We start from the raw sequence: 22,849 nt of genomic DNA, 5'->3' as shown, positions 1-22,849 counted from the left end.
AGTCATTGCTCAAATCTTCCATCCACCAGATACCCTGCCTGTGCAAAGAGGTTGGTGGTTGATCTATGTCTATTGTGGGTGTGCCACTCATGCAAACCACATGGCAGAAACCCCTTTGTGCACTTCTGTCGACACACTGTGGTTTGAAGACCATTTCAGTTTCCTAAGTAAGTGGGAAGACACTTAAATATAAAATTTACTGTAAGGTTATTGAAGGGCATCTAGTCTACGTTTTGTTCAAAAACCACGATTCACTCGGTTTAAAAACAGAAAAGAAAAGATGTTTTTGACATCAGTCCATTCTTAAGAGGATGTACAATCCCAAGTGGGTCTTTATGATTGTCCGGTGTGAAAGGAAATCATTTTTTTTATTCATGACACTGTGGCAAAACTTTAGTTGTTATGGATAACATCAAAGTATATATTTATTCTGGGCATAATGGTAACGAGTCACCGGTTGTGTCATTTCCTGTTAGGCCACTCACAGTAACAGGAAGCTAAACAAAAACGCAGTGACAAAGAGGAAGTTGCTCTTGTTTTGGTTAATGGTTTACAAGGTCTGAGCACCTCATTTCAGAACCATCTCAAAACGAAAGTCTGCGTAACACACACACACACAAACACACACACACACGCGCGCACAAAAGTACAATGCCAAACAGACAATATCTATGCAATATCTTACTTGACTCCAAAGCGTTCCATGAACATGATATGGTTTCTAAAGGTCCTGTTGACATCAAGATCAATCTGCTTAATTTCTGTTGAATACTTCTTGGCTTGTTCCTTCATTTTCTGCAACAAATTAATGAAAACAAAAATTAATGGATATGGAATGAACAATTTTGAGTTTTGAGAACTCAACTTAAAAGAATAGGTAAATAAACATCCTTTCTACAGTTAAACTTGGTGTCATTTTTCTTTTTAAATTTCCCAAATACTGCACCTCTGCCATTGGTCAGAAAAACAGATAGTTGCCCCACCATTGGCTAATCCAAAAAATAACAAATCAAACTGCTCAAACAAATGGAGTACATTTTGGAAATGCCTCAGAGAGCATCAAATGTTCAAACAGTACTCTGAAAGTCAATGTACAAATGGCTTACTAATGGTTATCTATGCATATTAAACTGATAGGAGAACGTTTTTTAATATTCTCACAATAAACTGTTGTTGTACGCAAAGATCTGTATTAGGAAAATAACATTATACACATAGGTTTGGAGAAATATGGCAAACTTATCATTTGGGGTAAACTATCCTTTAAATCCACAGTTAAACTTTTAAAAACAATGCATTTACAGTAATGCTTTTATATGTTTAAGAAATGACCAGGTGTTTGATTTACTGCAGTACACATTATGTATTGCTGTTACCTGAACAACAATGCCTCTAAACTTTCTTACAGAAACCTAGCCACAGGTTTCCATTTAAGAGCCACTTCTGCTATGTGTATTCATCAGAGCAGTAAACAAGTTATAAATATTACAGTGGCACCTAGATATAATTAGAAATTCAGATATAGATACACATAGATAAAAATCTTGAGCTCTACAGTTTCTGTAATGACTGAAAACACAAAAGTACCGGTATCAGATAAAGTCAAGTCCAAGATGTAGTACTTACACTACCATTCAAGTTTGGGGTTGGTACAATTTTTAAATGTTTTTGAAAGATGTCTCTTCACCAAGTCTGCATTTATTTGATCAAAAATACAGTAAAACATTTGTTGCTGCTTAATATTTTTGTGGAAACTGTGATACTTTTTTCATGTTTCTTTGTTAAATAGTGAAGAAAAAATATTTTGTAACATTATAAATGTCTTTACTGTCACGTTTGATCAATTGAATGTCTTTGGATAAAAGTAGTACTTTTTTTTTATAAAAAAAAAAAGTTTGATAACATTAAGCTCTTCGCTGATTGGCTTGCGCGGCAACACAATTTTTCAACTTGCGCAGAAGACGCGATTGAGGTGAATAACACACGTTTCCGTTGCCCAATTCGCATTATTTTCCATCACCCGGCACAAATTCACATCTATTTGCGCTTTTGCATTGACTTTGTACACCAATCAGGCATAACATTATGACCACCTTCCTAATGGTGGTCCCCCTGTTTCTGCCAAAACAGCCCTGACCCGTCGAGGCATGGACTCAGCTAGATAAAAGAAAATGTAATAATAATTTAATAATAAAACAAAAACCTGATTCATCAGACCAGACCACCTTCTTCAATTGCTCCGTGGTCCGGTTCTGCTCATGTGCCCACTGTTGACACTTTCAGCGGTGGACAGGGGTCAGCATGGGCACCCTGACTGGTCTGCTATAAAGCCCCTTACGCAAAAAAACTTTGAACTGTGTATTCTGACACCTTTCTATCAGAACCAGCATTAACTTCTTGAGCAATTTGAGCTACAGTAGCTCCTCTGTTTGATCGCACAACACGGGTCAGCCTTCGCTCCCCACACGCATCAATGATGCATGGCCACCCATGACCCTGTCGCCGGTTCACCACTGTTCCTTCCTTGGTCAACTTTTGATAGATACTGACCACTGCAGATCAGGAACACCCCACAAGAGCTGCAGTTTTGGAGATGCTCTGACCCAGTCGTCTAGCCATCACAATTTGGCCCTTGTCAAACTCCCTCAAATCCTTACACTACATTTTTCCTGCTTCTAACACATCAACTTTGAGGACAAAATGTTCACTTGCTGCCTAATATATCCCACCCACTAACATGTGCCGTAATGAAGAGATAATCAGTTATTATGTTATGCCTTACATTACATTACATGTAGGTCATAATGTAATGCCTGATTGGAATTAAATTTGATTATTGTAATAAGAGACTAACCATGCAGAGCAGAAAACCTTTGTTATGAAATACAAAGTTATGTTCCGCCAAGAGGGCAGACTGGAGACAAAACACGTCTGGCTAATTTAAACCCAAACAATCACACAGGACAAAGTAAAACCCAAACAAGTGAGTCACTGAATGAATGATCAAACAAACAGCCATTTTTTTTATTCAGAGAGCTACTAGAACCTAAACAGATGATCCTTGCAAAGCTCCTACCTCGTACTTCCTGAAGTTTGCCTGCTTCACATTTTCCACATCCAGCAGCAGAGCCCAGGCCTGACCGCGCAGCTTCAAGGGAATCCCCTTGTATACCCGCTTCATCATCTGCAAAATGCACGTGGGAAGAGGAAACAAATAGATGGCGAGATTTATTTTTGGGTCACCATAATTCCAGACGTGTGGGCCTCTTTAAACTTTAAACAGCAGCTTTGTGAATATAATGGCAGCAATATGATAAAAGACAACAATGTTCAATATATGAACTATTTTACGAAAAAATCTAATTCATCCAATTAAAGCTGGAACTATCAAACTTATAAGTTACCTTTTCACTGGTTTGGTACTTATCCCACTTTTTCACCATCTTAACCCATTTTTCCTCTCTTTCAACCTCCTGGAGTTTGTACTAGAGAAAAAGCATACTGAATTTTAGTCTTAAATCTAAAAAAGTACATAAAACAAAGAGGATAGTCATACATGTTAAATGGAAATGGTTAAAGTTTTAATGTAACATCACAACTTGATATGCCTAAAATAGCTGTCAACTATAGTGTAGACACCATAATTCAACAGGTTAACTTATTTAAACTAAATTTTGCCATAGAAGATTTAAAAAGGATTGCCGGTGCAAGGAAAGCTGATATCCTAGTGTCACCTTCTCCTCCACTGCGGTTGGTGTTGGCAGTTCCTCTTCACTGGAAAGAAAGTATAAAGGGGAAATGGTTGCTAAATCTGTTTTTAAAAATTCAGAAGCATCATTGGAAGATTTTACTGTGGAACAGTATGAAACACAATCCTGAAAACACTGTTCTAGCCATTACAGTCAGGTGTAATAGTTCACACATATTTTTTCACCCAAAAATGAAAATTGAGTCATCATTCACACACCCTCATGTTGTTCCAAACCCGCAAGACTTTCGTTCATCTTCGGAACACAGATCTTTTTGATAAAAATCTGAGAGATTTCCATCCCTCCGTTGACAGCTACGCAACTACCACTTTGACGCTTCAGTTCATAAAGGATTCATATTAATTGAGAGGTTTAGTCCAAATTTTATGACATTTCAGAATGAACCTCTTTGGTTCTTGTGAAAGCTCAAACGTGCTGCATAATTCGAGAATGAACCTCATTGGTTCTTGCTGAAGCTCAAACGTGCTGCGTAACACGAGAATGAACCTCATTGGTTCTTGCTGAAGCTCAAACGTGCTGCGTAACACGAGAATGAACCTCATTGGTTCTTGCTGAAGCTCAAACGTGCTGCGTAACACGAGAATGAACCTCATTGGTTCTTGCTGAAGCTCAAACGTGCTGCGTAACACGTGAATGAACCTCATTGGTTCTTGCTGAAGCTCAAACGTGCTGCGTAATTCGAGAATGAACCTCATTGGTTCTTGCTGAAGCTCAAACGTGCTGCGTAACACGTGAATGAACCTCATTGGTTCTTGCTGAAGCTCAAACGTGCTGCGTAATTCGAGAATGAACCTCATTGGTTCTTGCTGAAGCTCAAACGTGCTGCGTAATTCGAGAATGAACCTCATTGGTTCTTGCCGAAGCTCAAACGTGCTGCGTAATTCGAGAATGAACCTCATTGGTTCTTGCAGAAGCTCAAACGTGCTGCGTAATTCGAGAATGAACCTCATTGGTTCTTGCTGAAGCTCAAACGTGCTGTGTAATTCCAGAATGAACCTCATTGGTTCTTGCAGAAGCTCAAACGTGCTGCGTAACACGAGAATGAACCTCATTGGTTCTTGCTGAAGCTCAAACGTGCTGCGTAACTCGTGAATGAACCTCATTGGTTCTTGCTGAAGCTCAAACGTGCTGCGTAACACGAGAATGAACCTCATTGGTTCTTGCTGAAGCTCAAACGTGCTGCGTAACACGTGAATGAACCTCATTGGTTCTTGCAGAAGCTCAAACGTGCTGCGTAACACGAGAATGAACCTCATTGGTTCTTGCAGAAGCTCAAACGTGCTGCGTAACACGAGAATGAACCTCATTGGTTCTCACGTCAAGCGAAAATGTTTGAGCTTCTGTTTACAACAACTGATGCGTAAGTTGATGAATGTTAATGTGAATAAAAGCCTAAATTCAATCTGTTCAACATATAAAGTGATTGTGCCTCTTCAGAAAATGTGGCCTTAACTGCTCGATTCATATGGATTAGTTTTACGATCTCTTTATTAACTTTTTGATGCGTCTAAGTGGTAGTTGCGTAGCTGTCAATAGAGGGACAGAAATCTCTCAGATTTCCTCAAAAAGATATTCATTTGTGTTCCGAAGATGAACGAAAGTCTTACGGGTTTGAAACAACATGACAGAATTTTCATGTTTAGGTGAACTATCCCTTTAGCATCTTCAAATGAAGACAGAGGTCATTGTCATTACTGTGTAGTAAAACTGCCAGGACAAGCGAGACTTACTGCAGGAAACCGAAGCGATCTGTGACCCTGTAGATGCTGTAGTCAGCATCCTCCCAGGGCTTAATGTGCACACCCTCGTGCCTGCCCTGCAAACAGCCCAACAAACAAAATGAGAAACTGGAGCAAAAAAAACCAAGAGATGATTGAGACTCAAATAACAACATAACTTCAACATGAAACACCACACACTCTGTTTAGAGCAATCCAGAAACTCCTAGAATCAAGAGATTTATTTCTCTGTATATCCTGGATACCTTATCTACTTCACACACTTATCTAAAAGGTATCTGAAATACGAGAGAATTTCCATCCAGACTGTCGCAGTGAAGCAGCAATGTAAGCATGACATCCAGCTGTTGTCCATCAAGACGCTTCCTCCTCAAAAGATTTTGGCTGTTGAAAGCTAAAACTTGCTGTATATGGAGGCACGAAGGAAGGCACTAAGGCTTGTCTGGATCCACTGTTCACACACCATCCTGTCCACTAAGTTTTGACCTTTTTATGGGCAGGTTTTTAAAGGCAGCATAGATATCCCTTCAGTGCCCATGATATCCCAATGTCTACAGTTCACACACAGTAAAAAAAATGGCACCCAATGGATAAATTTGTAAGGAGCAGAATAAACTCCATTTATACTGAGGAACACACTTTGTGTTCACAACATATTTTTGGTTTTATCAAAAGCTTTTGAACTTGGTTTAATGATCTAATTTGAATTTATTTTAGATCCTTAGATTTGATGTTTTATGCCTCTAAAGCATGTCTGAAACGCTTGCTTAGGTGGTACATTCATACAAAACCACTGTCTGTGAAGTCATGACTAGGAAGTGAGGCAGACGCAGACACAATCCATCCCCAAAAAATGACCACAATATGAACCACAACTACCCAAATATTACACATCAGCATTTTCATAACTGGTCTTGCATCAGTTGTGTGCAGCATCTCTAGGGACAAAAGTTGTTCCTTGCCAAGATCAGCAAATTGCAGCAACATTTTGGGAGGTGTAGTCTAGTGGTTAAATATCTGGGATAGTTGATCCATGAGTTATCACAATCGTTCAATTGAGCAAGACACTTAACTCCAAGCAGTGGTGTACCCTAAATCCTGGCCTTTCCAAGAGGATTGTCCTTGATTGTACTGCAAATACATCTGATTTAATGACTATGTGCTACTTTGTCAGTGTGCCTTGTTGTCCATATAGCTGAAGGTCAGGGACATTCATTAAAGAGCACCTATTATGGCATTTAAAATGTTCCAAATATTGTTTTAGAAGTCCCCAACAACAGTTTTGCATGCATGCAATGACAAAAAAGACTTTAGTTTTCTTATAATATGCATTTATTTTTACCTGTTTTGACAGCGATTCTCAAATGATTCCTTTAGTGATTCACTTTTCAAAACCCCGCCTTTACGTGACGCTAATCTGCGGTGATTGGTCCGATGACCCAGTCATTTGTGATTGGTATAGTTTGTGCAGATATTTTCGGAAACGGAACGCCCATCAAAGTCTTATAGTGACAGTAATTTGTTAATATGTGTCAGGAGTTATGAATATGAAAACCGCGTCGGTACCGTTTGATTGTAATATGAGCCTCAGCTGATCTCATTCATAAAAAAACTCCTCTATTCTCCTCACGAAGACTCGCGACAAATCAACATCCCTCAGGGCTTTTAGTTCAAAAGTGTGTAGATGAGGAGACATATTGATAGATTCTCATATGTCTGTGTCAAATTTCTAAACAGAGGAGTATTTTTTATTCAATACTTCCTCAAAATGCGCAGATGTAGCCTAATCATGAGCGATTGAGTCTCTTAGGTGTTGTTTTCAATTCATCCTGGCAGCCGGAGGGCGCTCTGTGCACATGTAGTCCATATATGGTACAGACAGACGAAGAAGATACCATGTGCCATAATAGAAGTCCATAATAAAAGCTTCCTGAGATCGCGAAACATGCAAATAGAGACATTTGAAGACTAATAAACACACAATCGCGACGATGTATGGTTTGTCTTCAAGCCACTTAGTCTTCAAATGCTCATCCTTGGGCAGATGAAAAAAGTTTGCTTTTGAGGCGCACTTCAGAACACAGCGTCTCGTCGCCATGATGTTTTCTAGTTTTCACTGGCGTCTTGGAGCGCAATAAGTGGGCGTATCGTATTCAAATAACTTGACAAGTTGACGTCATCTAGTCAGAGAAAAAGCTTCGGTCTTCTAACGATTTTTAAAAATGACTCAGAGTCGACTCTTACTTTTGAAAGAAAATAACTATATATATACGGTGCACTGTCATATTTCAAACTTTGCAGGATGTTTTTGTTCACTTAGATCTATGTTACACACAATTTCAAAATTCCATGATAGGTGCTCTTTAAAGCTACACTGTATTTTTTCAATATTAGAAAGGTGTAGAATGATGATGCAGTGAATGAGCGTAGAATCATGGATCTTTGATGGATCTAATAAGGTTTATGGATGAGTCGTATGAAGCAGGGCGCGATTACTAATAAGAGACAGATATCAGCGCCACACGTGAGTCCTGGGGGATATAAAAAATTGAGGATATACTGAACTACCCGCAAGTGCTGAATTACTACTCATACGGGTCAGTTTATTTAGCAAATTAAAATTGTTAGGACGCAATGCTGTTTCAATTGGTCTCCACTGTCTAAACTGCATTTGAGTGTGTTGAAAGTTATAATGTTAGTTTGTTGGCTGTATGTATGAGACTAGCAGTAAGCTACATCAACATTAGAACATCATACTGATTATATTCTAATATTTCATTGTGTCGAGCGACATAACATTGATTCGTTTTATATACATTTGCTTAACTGTCTAATAAAACATATGCAAGAACGGCATGTCAAGTCGAAGTTCATATATACATATGAAATCATACCGAATCAAGATCGATATTTGTGCCCATCGATCGTCTCATAAGCTAATGCTGATTTTAGGCATCTACGCTGTAAATCAACCAGTTAGCTATGGTGTTGTGGCACATACATTATGCAGGTTATATATTTTTATGTAATTTATTTTGCCACACAATATGTTGAGTTTTCTTTTGACTAAAACTAGACTAAAATGACGAGACTTTTTTTTGTCGACTAAAACTTGACTAAGATACCTTGAATTGTCTTTTGACTAAAACTAGACTAAAATGACAAGACTTTTAGTCGACTTAAACTTGAGTAACAAAAAAAATATGTGAATGACTAAATATGACTAAAACTAACAAGGACATATGGCACAAGACTAAGACTAAATTAAAAATAGGTGACAAAATTAACACTATCGCGAAGCTCTCGCCATCTCGAAAACGCCACGTCGATACTGGTCATCTTTTGAGTTCTCATTTTGTTCCAAAGTCTGCTTGACATGGTCATGTTTGAACGAAACTACAATAGTGTGCCGCTAGACGTTATGCAGTTGTCTGCGTCTGTTGCCATGGTTTCTACGGCAGTAAAAGCATAAAGGTAACGCGGATATGAGGCCATTGACAGGCGACTCACACGTCCCTTTTCCATGGTTTAAATCGCAATTTTCTCACAATTTACAAATAGTTGGAAACATTCGGGATATTGTAAGTACTCAACTGAACAAAATATAACACTGGCCTAGTGGTTTTTGGATATTTTACTGCAAAAATCTTACATATTGCACCTTTAACCAGTTTCCTCTTGTCTGGACATTGGCTCAACTGGTCAACATCCAAAACTTGGGACAACAAATACAGAAAGTCAGATTGTAGACAACTGAAAGGATGTAACTTGCCTTGTCATATTTATTGATGATTTCAGCCCGTTCTTCAGCTATTAGCGTATCAATGTCCTTCTTCATCTCAAAATCTGAAAAACACAAACATAAGACTTTGAGCAAATTGGCTCATTCAGATGTGTGGAAACATGTCCCTGAATGACGCTGACATTACTAGTCCTCTACTGATCCACCTTCAGGTCTGTTTGACTTAAACGCATGAAAATGATCCGACGCATTCCACATTCATTCCACCAATATTACAACATTCATCCAAGCTCTGCCTGAAGCTGACAGACATCCATGTGAGGTGTGAGGTTGCACATTCATCATGAGCTAAAAACAGACAAACAAGTGCTGTTATGTCAGCTAATTCTTCAGGCACGCTTTTTTTCTTTAGTCCGACAGTCTTGTCAGTAAAGATGCTGGACAAACTCATGTAACATGCAAGGAGATCAGGACTGAAGTCACATGGGCAACCCAACAATTATCACACTTTGCTGTGCAGGCCAACAATTCAACCTTTGCCCTTCCTAGATGACCCAATGTATGATTCTCTAGTCAGATTCACAAACAAACCCAAGCTTTGGCAAAAAAATGCTATAAAATTAAGCAGTAAGTCAATTTTCAGTTATGCAAGGTGGCGATGCTTTTGTGTAAGAAAAATATCCATATTTATAACTTTATAAACTGTAATCACTGGTTCCGAAAGCGATGCTTTTGTGTAAGAAAAATATCCATATTTATAACTTTATAAACTGTAATCACTGGTTCCGAACGCAAGAATAGTTCCGGCAGAAGAGTGACCTAGGAGTAGCTTAAGCTACAATGTTCATAAACGAGTAGATGCCTCTCGCGGTTCAAACAAATAGGGCTGGGCAACAAGCTCTCAGACATTTAGCTTTAAAAATTCTCGTTTTTAAATTCTAATTTGTGACCAGTGTTTTGTTAGTATAGTGCACTTCCACGTTCATCACTACGTCATGCGTCGGGTCAGATGTCACTCCGGAAGCCAGTGATTCTGGTTTATAAATTTATAAATATGGATATTTTTCTTACAAAAACGCACCAATTCACTTCAGAATGCCTTTATTAACCCCCTGGAGCCGTATGGAGCACTTTTATGATGGATGGATGGATGGATGGATGCACTTTTTTTGAGCTTCAAACTCTACGGTACCCTTTACATTTTAAAGCATGGAAGAGCCAGGTTATTTTTTAATATAACTCCGATTGTGTTTGGCTGAAAGAAGAAGGTCATACACACCTAGGACAGCTTGAGCGGAGCAAATTATAGGATAGTTTTTTATTTTTGGGTGAACTAAACCTTTAAACATCTGTTTTGGTAAATAAAAGTTTGAGGGTTCAAACCCCAGTAGCGACAATTCATAAACCCTTGCTATTGTGGCCTAAAGCAAGACACCCATAATATATTATATTATTTCAGGCTGACTAAACCATTAATAAATGAACTGTAACTTAAGCCACTTTGGATTTAAAAAAAAAAATTACTCAAAAGTGTGACTCGAAAGTTCTAGAAACAAAATATATACAAATTAGTTTTATCAATTTGGATCATTTAAAGGGATAGTTCACCCAAAAATGAAAATTCCGTCATCATTTACTCGCCCTCAAGTTATTCCAAACCGGTATGAATTTCTTCCTTGTGTTGAAAACAGTTGATGGATAGAATTTACTATGGGGATGGTAAATAGGCACCATCAACTGTTTGGTTACCCATATTCTTCAAAATATCTTCCTTTATGTTCAGCAGAAGAAAGAAACTCATACAGGATTAGAACAACTTGAGGGTGAGTAAATGATGACAGAAATGTTCTTTTTGGGCAAACTACCCCTTTAAGAGAAGCTTATTTGCGGATTCAAATGAACTGAGAAGGAGTCCTGTGAACCTCTGTGGCGACAGCATGAAATCAGAAATTGACAGAGCAGGACTGCCGCAGCTGATACCGGCCACCATGTGTTGAAAACTAGCGAGGTCTGTTAGTTCACATTCTCTGTGGGACAGGTGGGATTCTTACAGAGTCTACAGTTCACCAGACAACTGCTCTGCTGAGACACATGGGCACCTTTCTCTGTTTAACCACCTGTCCTATTAAAAAAACATCAGACCATATAAATGGAAACAAGTTTCCCTTTCAAACTTCTCTTCACTCTCAGAAAACTGTGCAAAAATGTTATCTTTACCCCTAGGTTTGTACCGTGCATGCATATTTTTTTCCCCCCTGTCATTGTTTTATCCCCTTAATCGATATATGAGCTGAATGTTCTTAGGTTGCTAAAGTTATTAAAGTGAAAATGCTGAAAAATGCTAATTTTGTCATCCTTTACTCACCTTCATGTTATTCAAAATCAATATTTCTTTCGTGGATCACAAAAATAGACATGTTATTTGAAAAAAGTGGCCAGTACATTTTTCAGCATTGCTTGTTCCATGGAAGAAATAAAATCATACAGATTTGGAACGTGAGGGTTAGAGTAAAAAAACGACAGAGTTTTTGTTTTTGGGGGAACTATTCCTTTAAAGGGTTAGTTCACCCAAAAATGAAAATTCTGTCAGTAATTACTCACCCTCATGTTGTTCCAACCATGTAAGACCTTCGTTCATCTTCGGAACATAATTTAGTATATTTTTGATGAAATCTGAGAGCTGTCTCACTCCTTCATAGGCTTTCAGAGGGACTGAAACTTGATGGCCCAGAATAGTAAGTAAAAACGTCATTTAAGGAGTCCAAATGACTACAGTGGCTCTGTATTAAGTCTATCATGCGACGAAAATACTTTTTGAGCGGAAAAACAACAAAAATAACGACTTTATCCCACTATCATTGTTGTTCAATTTGAGCCTCTGACGAGAGTTCGCGGGAGTGCCACGACGCATGCGCGAGAACTGAGATTAACCCTACTCCGAAAGAGTGAGCAGCCAGTAACAAGTAGTAGTAGAAGAAGAACGCCGTAATCTCAGTTCTCACGCATGCGTCGTGGCACTCCCGCGAACTCTCGTCAGAGGCTCAAATTGAACAACAATAATAGTGTGATGAAGTCGTTATTTTTGTTGTTTTTCCACTCAAAAAGTATTTTCGTCGCATGATAGACTTAATACAGAGCCACTGTAGTCATTTGGACTCCTTAAATGACGTTTTTACTTACTATTCTGGGCCATCAAGTTTCAGTCCTTCTGAAAGCCTATGGAGGAGTGAGACAGCTCTCAGATTTCATCAAAAATATACTAAATTATGTTCCGAAGATGAACGAAGGTCTTACATGGTTGGAACAACATGAGGGTGAGTAATTACTGACAGAATTTTCATTTTTGGGTGAACTAACCCTTTAACAACTTGTTGTCTATGGTAAGGGAGGAATATTACCATCCTAATGCTCTCTGCACAAAACCACCACCCTTGTGAGAAGTCAAATGTGCCACAGTAAACAGATCCGTCTTAAGACTTGAGCCAAAACCCTTTAATTTCTGCTACAGGGAAAGGCTTCTTTGAGAAACTAGCTATTAGCTGACCAGGGAAAAGAGGTCAAAGCTAGCAAGAGATGCCAGCATAATTTATTTACCGCAGTCTTGTCTATGAGTCGGGGAACTTAATGGCTTGACAGAAATCATGGGATCAAAAATATGGGCCACTACAAGTAGGATGTCTGCATAAACGTCTTACCTTTTGGACAAAAGCCAAAAATGGTTTCACGTGATATTGTGACTTGTCCTCCACACTATTCAAGGTTAACCCGAAGCTCTTTCAATTCTCTCATGAAAGTAAATACAGAAAGGTCACCCGCAGATCTTAACAAATAACCACATGCTTGCAATTATAAGTGTGCTAGGATTAGGGTTGGGCCGATAGACGATGCCATCGTCCATCGCCGATGGCTGACAGATATCACAATGTTGAGCTGGCGTCGTGATTTCTCCACCACAGCTAACTCCACCACTCCAAACATTAAAAGGCCTAACAAATTATAGGCTACTAGATGTTTTGTGACCTTCCATCTGGACCGTGAGACAGAACGTTAGCACCATTTTCCTGTTTCTAGTTTAAGTGAGCAGAGCGTTGTGGATCACACCACAAGCACTCGTGCCCATCACAAAACTCATGATCATTTGTGGTAATGATATTTCAGTGCTATATCCTTTAATAGTTTTATCTAAAGCCAAAGGTAGGGCTGGGCGATATGGCCATAAAATCATATCTCTGTATTTTTTGGTTGAATGGCGATACACGGTATATATCCCGGTATTTTCTACGTTTTTCTATTAGGAGTAAAAAAATATATTTTATTAATAATTTTATTTCATATCCTGCCCAATGATGTCCTAAAAAATGAATTAATACTTTTGTTTTTAAATTCACTAAACTAAAAAACAAAAAAAGCATTTTAGCGTATTTGATTACCCCATTATAATGGTCACTTTCATAAAAATACACTTACTTGTAGGTTTAAAATTTCACATATGGCACATTTATTGTCCAACAACATATATTTTACAAATGTGTACTTCAGTCAGAATTATTGCGCCGTCTGTTTGGCGCAAATGCACGTGGCGGCGCTCATTCACGGAAGCCTGAATTTTAACGGAGATTCACTTGCAGAAGGCTCGTCCTCTCCGGACAGCAAAATGGACATAGGACTTTCTAACATTTACAGATGAAGAATATACCTTTAAAATTTAAGTTATGCACTGAAGAAAGCGTCACATTTCAAACGCATTAAACACCGCAAGTATTTATCTGTCTGTCAGCACAAGTAGCCTATCTCTCAGAGCATCTGACAGGGCAAGTTGCTTTAATAAGTGTTAACTATATCTTGTCAGTTATTTTGAAGCCCTTAATATAAAGCATGTGTCATGTTTAGGACAAATTGTATCATGCACTTTCCCTGCATCAGCTCATTGTGCGTCCTCCGCTATTTTTCAGATGCGTTCGTATCAATCTACTGTATATCCATATAAACCTCACTGCCTCATTCCATATCGTTTCTAAAAAATCTATTGATATATCGCACAAACTCGATATACCGCCCAGCCCTAGCCAAACGTGCTTCATTCAAGCCCGTTCAGCTCCGTGCGTATTCTCTCTTTCTCCAGACGGGTGCTATTAACGGAGCTTAGCGCTCAACATTGTTTGATGGCTCGACATTGTTTGATGGCAATTTTGGTAGACATCGCCCAATCCTAGCTAGAATGTAGCCATTTTCTTTGATGTTTCAGACACAATTTTAGTAACGGAGTGTCTATTTACACCAAGTGTAAATAGCGTGCCTTATTGGGAAGTGCTATTCGCACTAGCTCCGGCCTAAAGGCCCATTTATACTTCTGCGTCGAGTGTACGCCGTAGGCTACGCGCGTAGCCGACGCCGTCGTGAGCATTTATACTTCTGCGCTGTTGTCTGCGTCTAGAGATGCTCCGATCAGCATTTTTGGGGCCGATCACTGATTACCGATCACCAAGATCATGATCTGCCGATTGCCGATCACTGCCGATCACAGAATGGCAGGGGAATGGGAATCTTTTATCTATAATCTTGCAGAGTTTGCACCATTTGTAGAAATGAAACTAACTCTAAATTAACTGTATTGAGAAAAAAAACTGTAGAAATAGGCTAGAGTCAAGATCTTGAAGAACCACCAAGTGTTTATTTTAGAAAATGAGATAACTTAAGGCTACTGTAGGCCATCTTTCCCAAATAAATGTATATAATAAATGTATATAATTATATCACCTAAATATTTGATCATACAGTGCATTTTTGTTTTTAAAGACAAATTTTCAGGTAGGTCTAACACTAGTATTGAGATAAGAAATACTAAAGACATTTAATAAGAAATCAAATGTAAATTTATATTGGTCTTCCCTGAATAAATTAAATTAGATTAATCCTTACACTTAAGGTTGCAAAAGTTAGTCATTCAAGAGCAGTGAGTGTCATAAAGGTTCATCAAACAACACAAGACAGAGAAACTCAGAGACAGCAGCAGTTTATTCGACAGCTGTCACTTTAAGAGCGGACACGGATATGGTTACATGCAGTTGCACAAACATTCACTCGCGAGTCACGACGGGGTTTACGTGCATACTCGTCAAGACGGTCATTTAGTACAATCATTTGTGTGTATCTGACCATTTCACCGCAATTTGTTCTCGCAAGCTTTTTGTGAGATGGCCTGTGTGTGTGTGTGTGTGTGTGTGTGTGTGTGTGTGTGTGTGTGGGCGCGCGCTCACGTCTGGAGAGCGCGTGAGTGCTGAGCGGTTTGAACACTGGCAAGACTAAAATAAATGCAAATGATAAACTTTAGTGACGATGCGACACTGCCTCGATTGTGCAAGTGGCAAATCCTGTCAACTGTGCAGCTTGATTTAAGTGCAGATGCGATGATATGAAGCCATTTGAGCATTTTGAAAGGGAGAGAGAGCGCGAAGTTTGTGAACTTACGCAGTCATTTGAAAACTTTCTGTGAGACGTAAGTTATTTAATAGAAATATGAATTGTACCTCACCTTCAGCATTATAATTATTTTACCCGCGCTGGAAAGAGAATGAGACGGTGTCGCTGCGTATCATGCCCTCGCTCTCACGGCAGGTGCGGGTTTATGTGTCAGCATGCGATCGATTCATGAGATCGGCCTTTTTAGAGACCGCCGATCAATCATCCCAAAGCGATTATCGACCGATCGAGATCGGATGCCGATCAATCGGAGCACCCCTATCTGCGTCAATGTGCAATTCCACATGCAGACGCTAGAAGGCAGTGTCCTCGGGCATGTTGGTGTAATCAAGACAACAGCCGAAGAAGAAGCAGCTTGATGTGTAGAATCTGTACATTCATGTCGAATATCAGCAGCAGTGAGAGAGCGGCTTTTCTTGCAGCTTGAGTTGTTGTATCTAATACAAATTAAGCATCTCTAGTTGATTAGTAAAGTTAAATAAGGCGATCTGGCGCTGGAATGCATTTGTGAAACCATGCGGAGCTTGTGGCCGCTGTTTTCAGCAGCGGTGGCTCAGCAAGCGATTGTTGTTGCGGAGACTTCATTCACGAAATATACCCTAATGTGTCCCTGTTCTTGATATACAATTACTGATTAACATCTTTGGTTTTAATGAGAAAATAAATAAACTATATTCAGCGGATCTATGTATTTATTTACTACCATAAAGAATCGCTGGACTGCAAAATAGTGTGTTATAGCAAACGTAAGGAACTATCATCCAATTTCTGGACACACACTCACACTCCTATCGCAGATTTTTTATTTATTTATTGACCTGAGGGAAGGGTTCTGGCAGACCAATCACAGCGCTTGCGGTCCGCGTAGAATTGACGCGTTGTTACATTTTTGGAGAGGTGCGCGTCAGGCTACGGCGTAGGGTACGGCGTATCCAACGCGTCTATGCGTAGGGTACGCCGTACCCTCTGCGTGCACTCGACGCAGAAGTATAAATTGGCCTTAACAATGCCTGTTTGTGAAAAACAAGATTAAAAAAATAACGTATTTCAACGTCTTCAGTGGCGTAGTCAGTTCAGCATAAGGCTTAAAGATCTAGGTTTTGATGCGATTGACCTGGAAAATATTCTAAAAATGGAAATAAAGTGCCTAACGAAATGTTTAATAATAATACAAGCATTTATTGGGTAGGGTTAGGGGTAGGTGTAGGTGTAGAGAGTCTTTTATTGTCCAATTAAGGCGGAATCCATTTAATAATTTTAATAAATATAATCATTTACACTCTGTTATTATTGCATCCTGTTAATGTACAACAATACTGAGGTACAAATAGTATGTATCTGTCAAAATAAAGTATAAATTGTATCTAATTACTATTTACACATAGCCTAGAAATCTAGACGCACACTAGCGGCAGCAAATCTAATTTGCAGCCAGGGTCGTCTAGCAACTCTCCGTTTGCTTACGAGCTGTAAAAACCAAACTCTGGTCAGGCCAATCACATCGTGGATAGAGTCGGTGGGCGGGCTTAACATAATGGCGGCAGAGTTGCGTTGGTTCCGCGTGCTACTTGTAAACAAAGAAGCTGGCGAACAGCGGTCTTTCGAATATGCTTTGGCCGTGACTCTGGAAGATTTGGAGTTAAGCTTTTCTTTGAGAAAAGAACAAAGAACAGCACTGAAGTCATTCTTAAGAAAGGAAGATGTGTTCGGAGTTTTGCCGACTGTATACGGCGAAAGTTTAATCTATCAACTAGCTCCGCTTCACCTTCTTCGTTGCTCTGGTTGGTTGTAGTGCTATCCTATTGCGTGCAGAGGGAATTTGAAAGACAACCATTTATCCCGCCCCTCGGATTGAGCCCTGCCAATGTTGAGTTCCCAGACCCAACATCTTGATGTGGGTCTGGCTTGTCAGGCTAATTTACACATATTGCAAAGAACTGCTACTTTTACATGGTGTAATTAGAATATATCACTACTCTCACTTAATAAATTGCATCTACAGCTATTTGCATTAGTGTAAATATCATCTATCGCTAAGAAAATATTATTTTCACTGAGTGTAAATAGAATCTAGTTGCTATTAACACAGTGCAAATAGCCTCTGCCTTTTAGTCAGAAGCTCATGGTCTTAATGAAACTTTGTTATGCAACTGTTTATCATTTCAACTTTTTGGATATGGTTTTAGCCATTTGTGACACCATAATATCAAACTAAGGGAATAATTATAGACTTAATTTTTCACTTACGCAACCAAACTGTCAATCACTCTGCTTCTTAAAAACTAAATGCCAACTCTAAATCCACAGTTGGATCCTGTTGAAAATGCCATGTGATGTTCAGCCAAAGGAATACAGGTGTGTCACTGCCAACAGGCTGCTGTTTGCACAGCAGGAGTGCTTTGTGAATACAATCAATCACATATCAGTGGCAGGAGGGCAATGAAGAGGTGCTGATGGGGAAAGATCCTTAAAATGTATCTGTGCTCAGTTCAGCTGTTTTTACTGGCAGTAGCCAATACTCAGACATGCAACAACCAGAGAGAGCAGTGCACAGTTCACATGAAAGTGCGAATAGTCACCATTGACGGACAGCTTTGGGTTAGTTTAGAATTTTGAGAACTGAATACTTGAACTTCCCCATGTAGGTTGTGTTCAATAAGCTGTACAAGAGTGAAGATTTAGCAATCAGTTTCACATTAGGCTTTAAGTTCTCTCAGTCCATGGAAGGTCCAACCATATAGTTCGAAGTTGCAGAGCCAAACTACAGAAATCTCACTGAAACCCAAGACTCAAACAACCAATAAATTAAAATACAAGTACAATAAATAAATTGGTGTTTTGTAAGATCTCGTGTAAATTTATCGTTTGTACGGCATTGATCTTCTGAGCTGTGCAGAGAACAAGTTTGGACTATTTGCAGAACAATATTGTGACATCCCTTCTCTGATACAATGCCAAAAACTACTCAAACAATCAGCCGTCATGACAAGTTTAGCATGTGATACACACTATTGTACGGTATGAACATTTCATATCACGAGTATAGTGACCCAGATTATCACGGTTTTGTTCAAATTTAAGTGTTCAAAAAGAACAGATGCACACACTGAAAACATTTCAACAAGTTTTATATTTGAAAATCAACAAACAGCAAATAAAACAAGCAGCTCTATGCACTTTTTTAAGCAAGATTCTATTCTGTGGCATTTCCTCCCTTATAATGACCATCGTCAATAGCAAAGCATTATAACAGCGCACATCTACGTATCACAACGGTACGTCGTTTCATTCAAATGCAACTTGCGTCTTACTTCTCTGTTTTTGATTGTATTGAAAATGAAATCAGAGGACTTTACTATTAATACCACTATAATTATTACTATAACTTCTTCTATAATCATCTTGTCTGGATGATTGTTTTGTACACAGTACAAAATGGATTTATAAACAGGTAAGATTTAAAACATTAATCTCAATTCAATATGTCCCCGTAATTATTTATGTGGTAAAGAACATTTTATTAAATCTGTGTAATAAGTGTACGATGAATATACAGCTCTGGAAGAAATTAAGAGACCACTTAACATTGATTTCTCAATGTTAAGTGGTCTCTTATTTTTTCCAGAGCTGTACATTATTATCCCTTAAATGTCACCCTTAATAGTCTTGTTTGAACGTGTTCGTTCGTCTTTGGCTCAAAGCCACTTGCTGTGAACTTTTCTTAACGGAAGCTTCACGTTAATTTCAAGTGAGTGCGATAAAATAATTAAACTAAAAACTAATCGTGTCCAATTATTTCCCAGATGTAGTTTTGGTACTGAGGTCAAAGTCCACGTGCCTTGCGTTCGCTGTACAACAGTGTGTGTGTGATGGTCACGGAGAGGAGATTTTAAGTGTTTCCCCCTAAAGCAGCGACTTTCTTCTTGCATGTTCTGCAGACAGGGTGACCATCCTCGATTAAGTTTTCCTCAGGACTTTTTGTAAAAGCCAAAAGATAACCACACCTCAGATTTGGTACTTTTAGAAGGCTGAAAAATCTCCGGCTGCTCCTGCCATTACTTCTCGGTACGTACCGAACCGTCAGTTTTGTGTACCGTTACACCCCTAGTGACACCAGAGTAAAAATATCCATGATTCTGAAGCTAAAAATACAGAATCATTTTAGACGAATATGCTTGCACTCTGTCACTAGATACATTTAAAATAATGTAGGTCATTTTTTACTGGTAACATGAGACATTTGAAAGTCCAGGGCTAAAAACAATGAAAAACATGTTCATTGTTTGTTGCCAAAGTCCAGCAAGTCAATAGTAATGTTCTGTTAATAGCTCAGCCTATGAACCCAGTTTCCCCCCGGACTCTACCCAAGGGAAAACTCAAGTGGCCTTCTCGTCTGAATGAAAGGTGTGAGGTATTTCTGAAGAATGTAAGAGGGCCTGGAATGTATCATAATGTCACAACCTTTTTAAATGAAATGAACTCTGATGAAAAATGGTAGACCACCAATAACACTACAGAACACTGGCGGAAGAACCTACAGAAATGCTAAATCCTTATGCAGAGATTTCTGTCAAACTTGTGCAGTTGAAACATTGAAAGCTGTAGATCTTAGCCAATTTGAAATGGTTAAAGGTCAGAATGAGCCAAAAATGACTCGACAAAGATAGATCATTTCAAGCAGTCTGATAAGGCGAAAAACATTATGGAGAGCAAAAAGTGACTCACATCACTTTTAAACCACAGTGTTCTAGAAACGGCAGGGAAAAAAAGAAGCCACAAACCTATTATTAGATGGCGGGCTGCATCATGTCAGTTTCTTCCCAGATGATCTAACAGAGTATTGCAAACACACATCAGCAGCCTGTGATCATCATGATCAAATGTCAAATTTCAGTGGCCAGAAATGCTTCACCTAACATTCCAACAAGCAAAATTGTAAGATTTAAGGTGCAAAGTGTCTCCAACACACTTGAGTGCACCGAACAGCCTCTTTTTGAGGACACACATGCGCAGCAGGCCACACATGTCAGTGAGATTGTGGTTCATTAGTTCTCACTGGAGGGTTTCAGAAACAGAAACACATGCTCTCTGTTGACCCACTTCCTCTTTTTTGAGTACAACTCAAAACGAACATCTAATCTAAGAACACTGTAAAAAATGATATGATCAATAAGTTATGACAAGGCAAAGTTTTACATTGCTTTAACTCATCAAAATATGTTAAGCAATTTTCAACTTTTTAAAAAGTTATACAAGATTCAACACATTTTTTAAGTCAGTTTAAAGTCATTTAAGTTTAAATGAAAGTACTTAATTTAATGCAGCCACTTTTTTTTTACAGTGCAGTGACTTGTGGCAACACCTTGCATATGGTAGGAGATTTAAAGGTAGGGTGGGCAATTTTCGGAGAGGCTAGCAAGCAATAGCGAGGTAGCTTTGAAAGCATAAGATCCCAGCCTCCCTTCAGTGCATTTCCAAAGCCACACCTCCTTCAAAACACATGAATGTGTACCAAAGACTTTATTCTGACTTTATTCGGTTGTATACCACAAGAAAAACAACAAACGGTGCTTATCTACACACACGTGGTGTAATACTACAAAAAATTTTTTTATAATCATAACCTTTATCTCCATACCAAAATTCCAGATGGCCAGATGTGATTCATCTTTTATAAATCGTTAAAATATTGACTGTAAGTATTTAAAATATTTAACTTTTTAAAATATTTGATGTTTAATATGAATAAATAGCACTCAAAAACAGCCGTCGATGGCATTCTCAAGTGAAACGAGTTGAGGCTTGGACCCAGAAACGGTGTTCCTTACATCACGACTTAACAAGCGGATAGGAAGACGGTGCACTTCGATTACTTATGGATGGGTAAAAGTGCAAGGCCCAATATGGCGAATAAGCCCCGCCTTCTAAATGAAGGAGCCAATCGTTGATTAGTAAAGTCATCGCAGCTGCCGTTAGAAGCTCCGGTTGCTAAAGAAACAGGCAGAGTTCTGAGACGCGCATTTAGGATTGCACATACGCATTAGCTTTGTCCAGGCTGAAAAACGCAGATTCGAGCATTTAGAAACCAAATGTATCTAGTGTGACAGTTGTCAGATTTCATTGGTGATTTCAAATATGAAATGTAATCGTAAGCTTGGCGAACAGTTTTGGAGAATTTAATGTTTCCCCATTCCCCATAAGAGATAGGAGCTGCACTTGCATGCCCGAGAGGCGTTTCAAAGATGGCCACCGAGTGAAATGACTTGTCTTAAAGGGACTTTGATGTGAGCAAATGAAAGCATCACGAGAGATGGTGTTAAACTACCTCATGTCTCAAAGCACATAACATTACAATAATAATGAACATAAACAGCTTAAAATCCCTGTAAAGTCAAAACTAAACATGAGTTCTGAGTTTCTCACACCACAGATAAATGTGTTATTAACCACCAAGCCAAATTTGAATCATAAGAAATCCGCAAGTACATAAAATAGCTTATCAAAAACTTGAAAAAATGAGCAGCATTCTCTGCTCTCAAACGCTGGGGGTGTGTCCGCTGTTGGCGCTGAAACCACGTCCACTCGTGGGAAAGCTGCCCTAGGACTCAAGACAACACTCACGTACTGATCACGATGCACCAGATAGTTGGTTCGGCCCCATTCTGCAGCGGATTATCAATGAATCCCAATTGTCTCCGGTGAAAGTTTGTAAAACGACACGGTGTAAAGTCACTGCAGGGGCAGTTATTGGTGGTGATCCTCAGCTCTCCATCAAGGTAGCTGTTCACATAATTAATCCACCTCTTCTTGATCATCGTGTTTTTTGTAAGCTGTTTTGTAAGTTGTAGGCTATAGTAACTAACAGTTCTGACAGTAACTCGCGATCGAACTGATGCGAATGTGCTGTATAGACATGTGCCGGTAAACGGTAATACGATATACCGCAATAATGAACATGCACAATATTGTTATCGTGGGCACTTCAAAATACCGTGAATAATTATTTATTACGAATTATTCAGATTTTTAGAATATATTTTAAGAATACTTTACCCATCAACCGTTTAAAATGAACAACGCGTCAAAGAGGAACGCGCACTGATGTAAACAGACCGTTC

At 38.9% G+C, this 22,849-nt stretch overlaps 1 protein-coding gene across 1 annotated transcript in view; it reads right to left on the bottom strand.

Moving 5' to 3' along the window:
- The window catches only part of LOC307122063 (uncharacterized protein), a 39,774-nt gene that overhangs the window by 12,538 nt on the left and 4,387 nt on the right, over nt 1-22,849 (bottom strand). Inside the window, exons 2-7 of the mRNA XM_079809878.1 lie at nt 9,282-9,355; nt 5,501-5,586; nt 3,735-3,774; nt 3,405-3,485; nt 3,077-3,184; nt 686-795 (exon numbers count right to left, since the gene is read on the bottom strand). Coding sequence (XP_079666004.1) covers nt 686-795; nt 3,077-3,184; nt 3,405-3,485; nt 3,735-3,774; nt 5,501-5,586; nt 9,282-9,347 — 491 coding nt within the window. The 5' untranslated portion in view covers nt 9,348-9,355. The remainder of the gene's footprint in view (nt 1-685; nt 796-3,076; nt 3,185-3,404; nt 3,486-3,734; nt 3,775-5,500; nt 5,587-9,281; nt 9,356-22,849) is intronic.

This window comes from Gobio gobio (assembly GCF_949357685.1).
Source record: "Gobio gobio genome assembly, chromosome: 25".
NCBI lineage: Eukaryota > Metazoa > Chordata > Actinopteri > Cypriniformes > Gobionidae > Gobio > Gobio gobio.
Note: the sequence above shows the minus strand (reverse complement) of the source record. Positions and strands in the feature narration are given on the sequence as shown.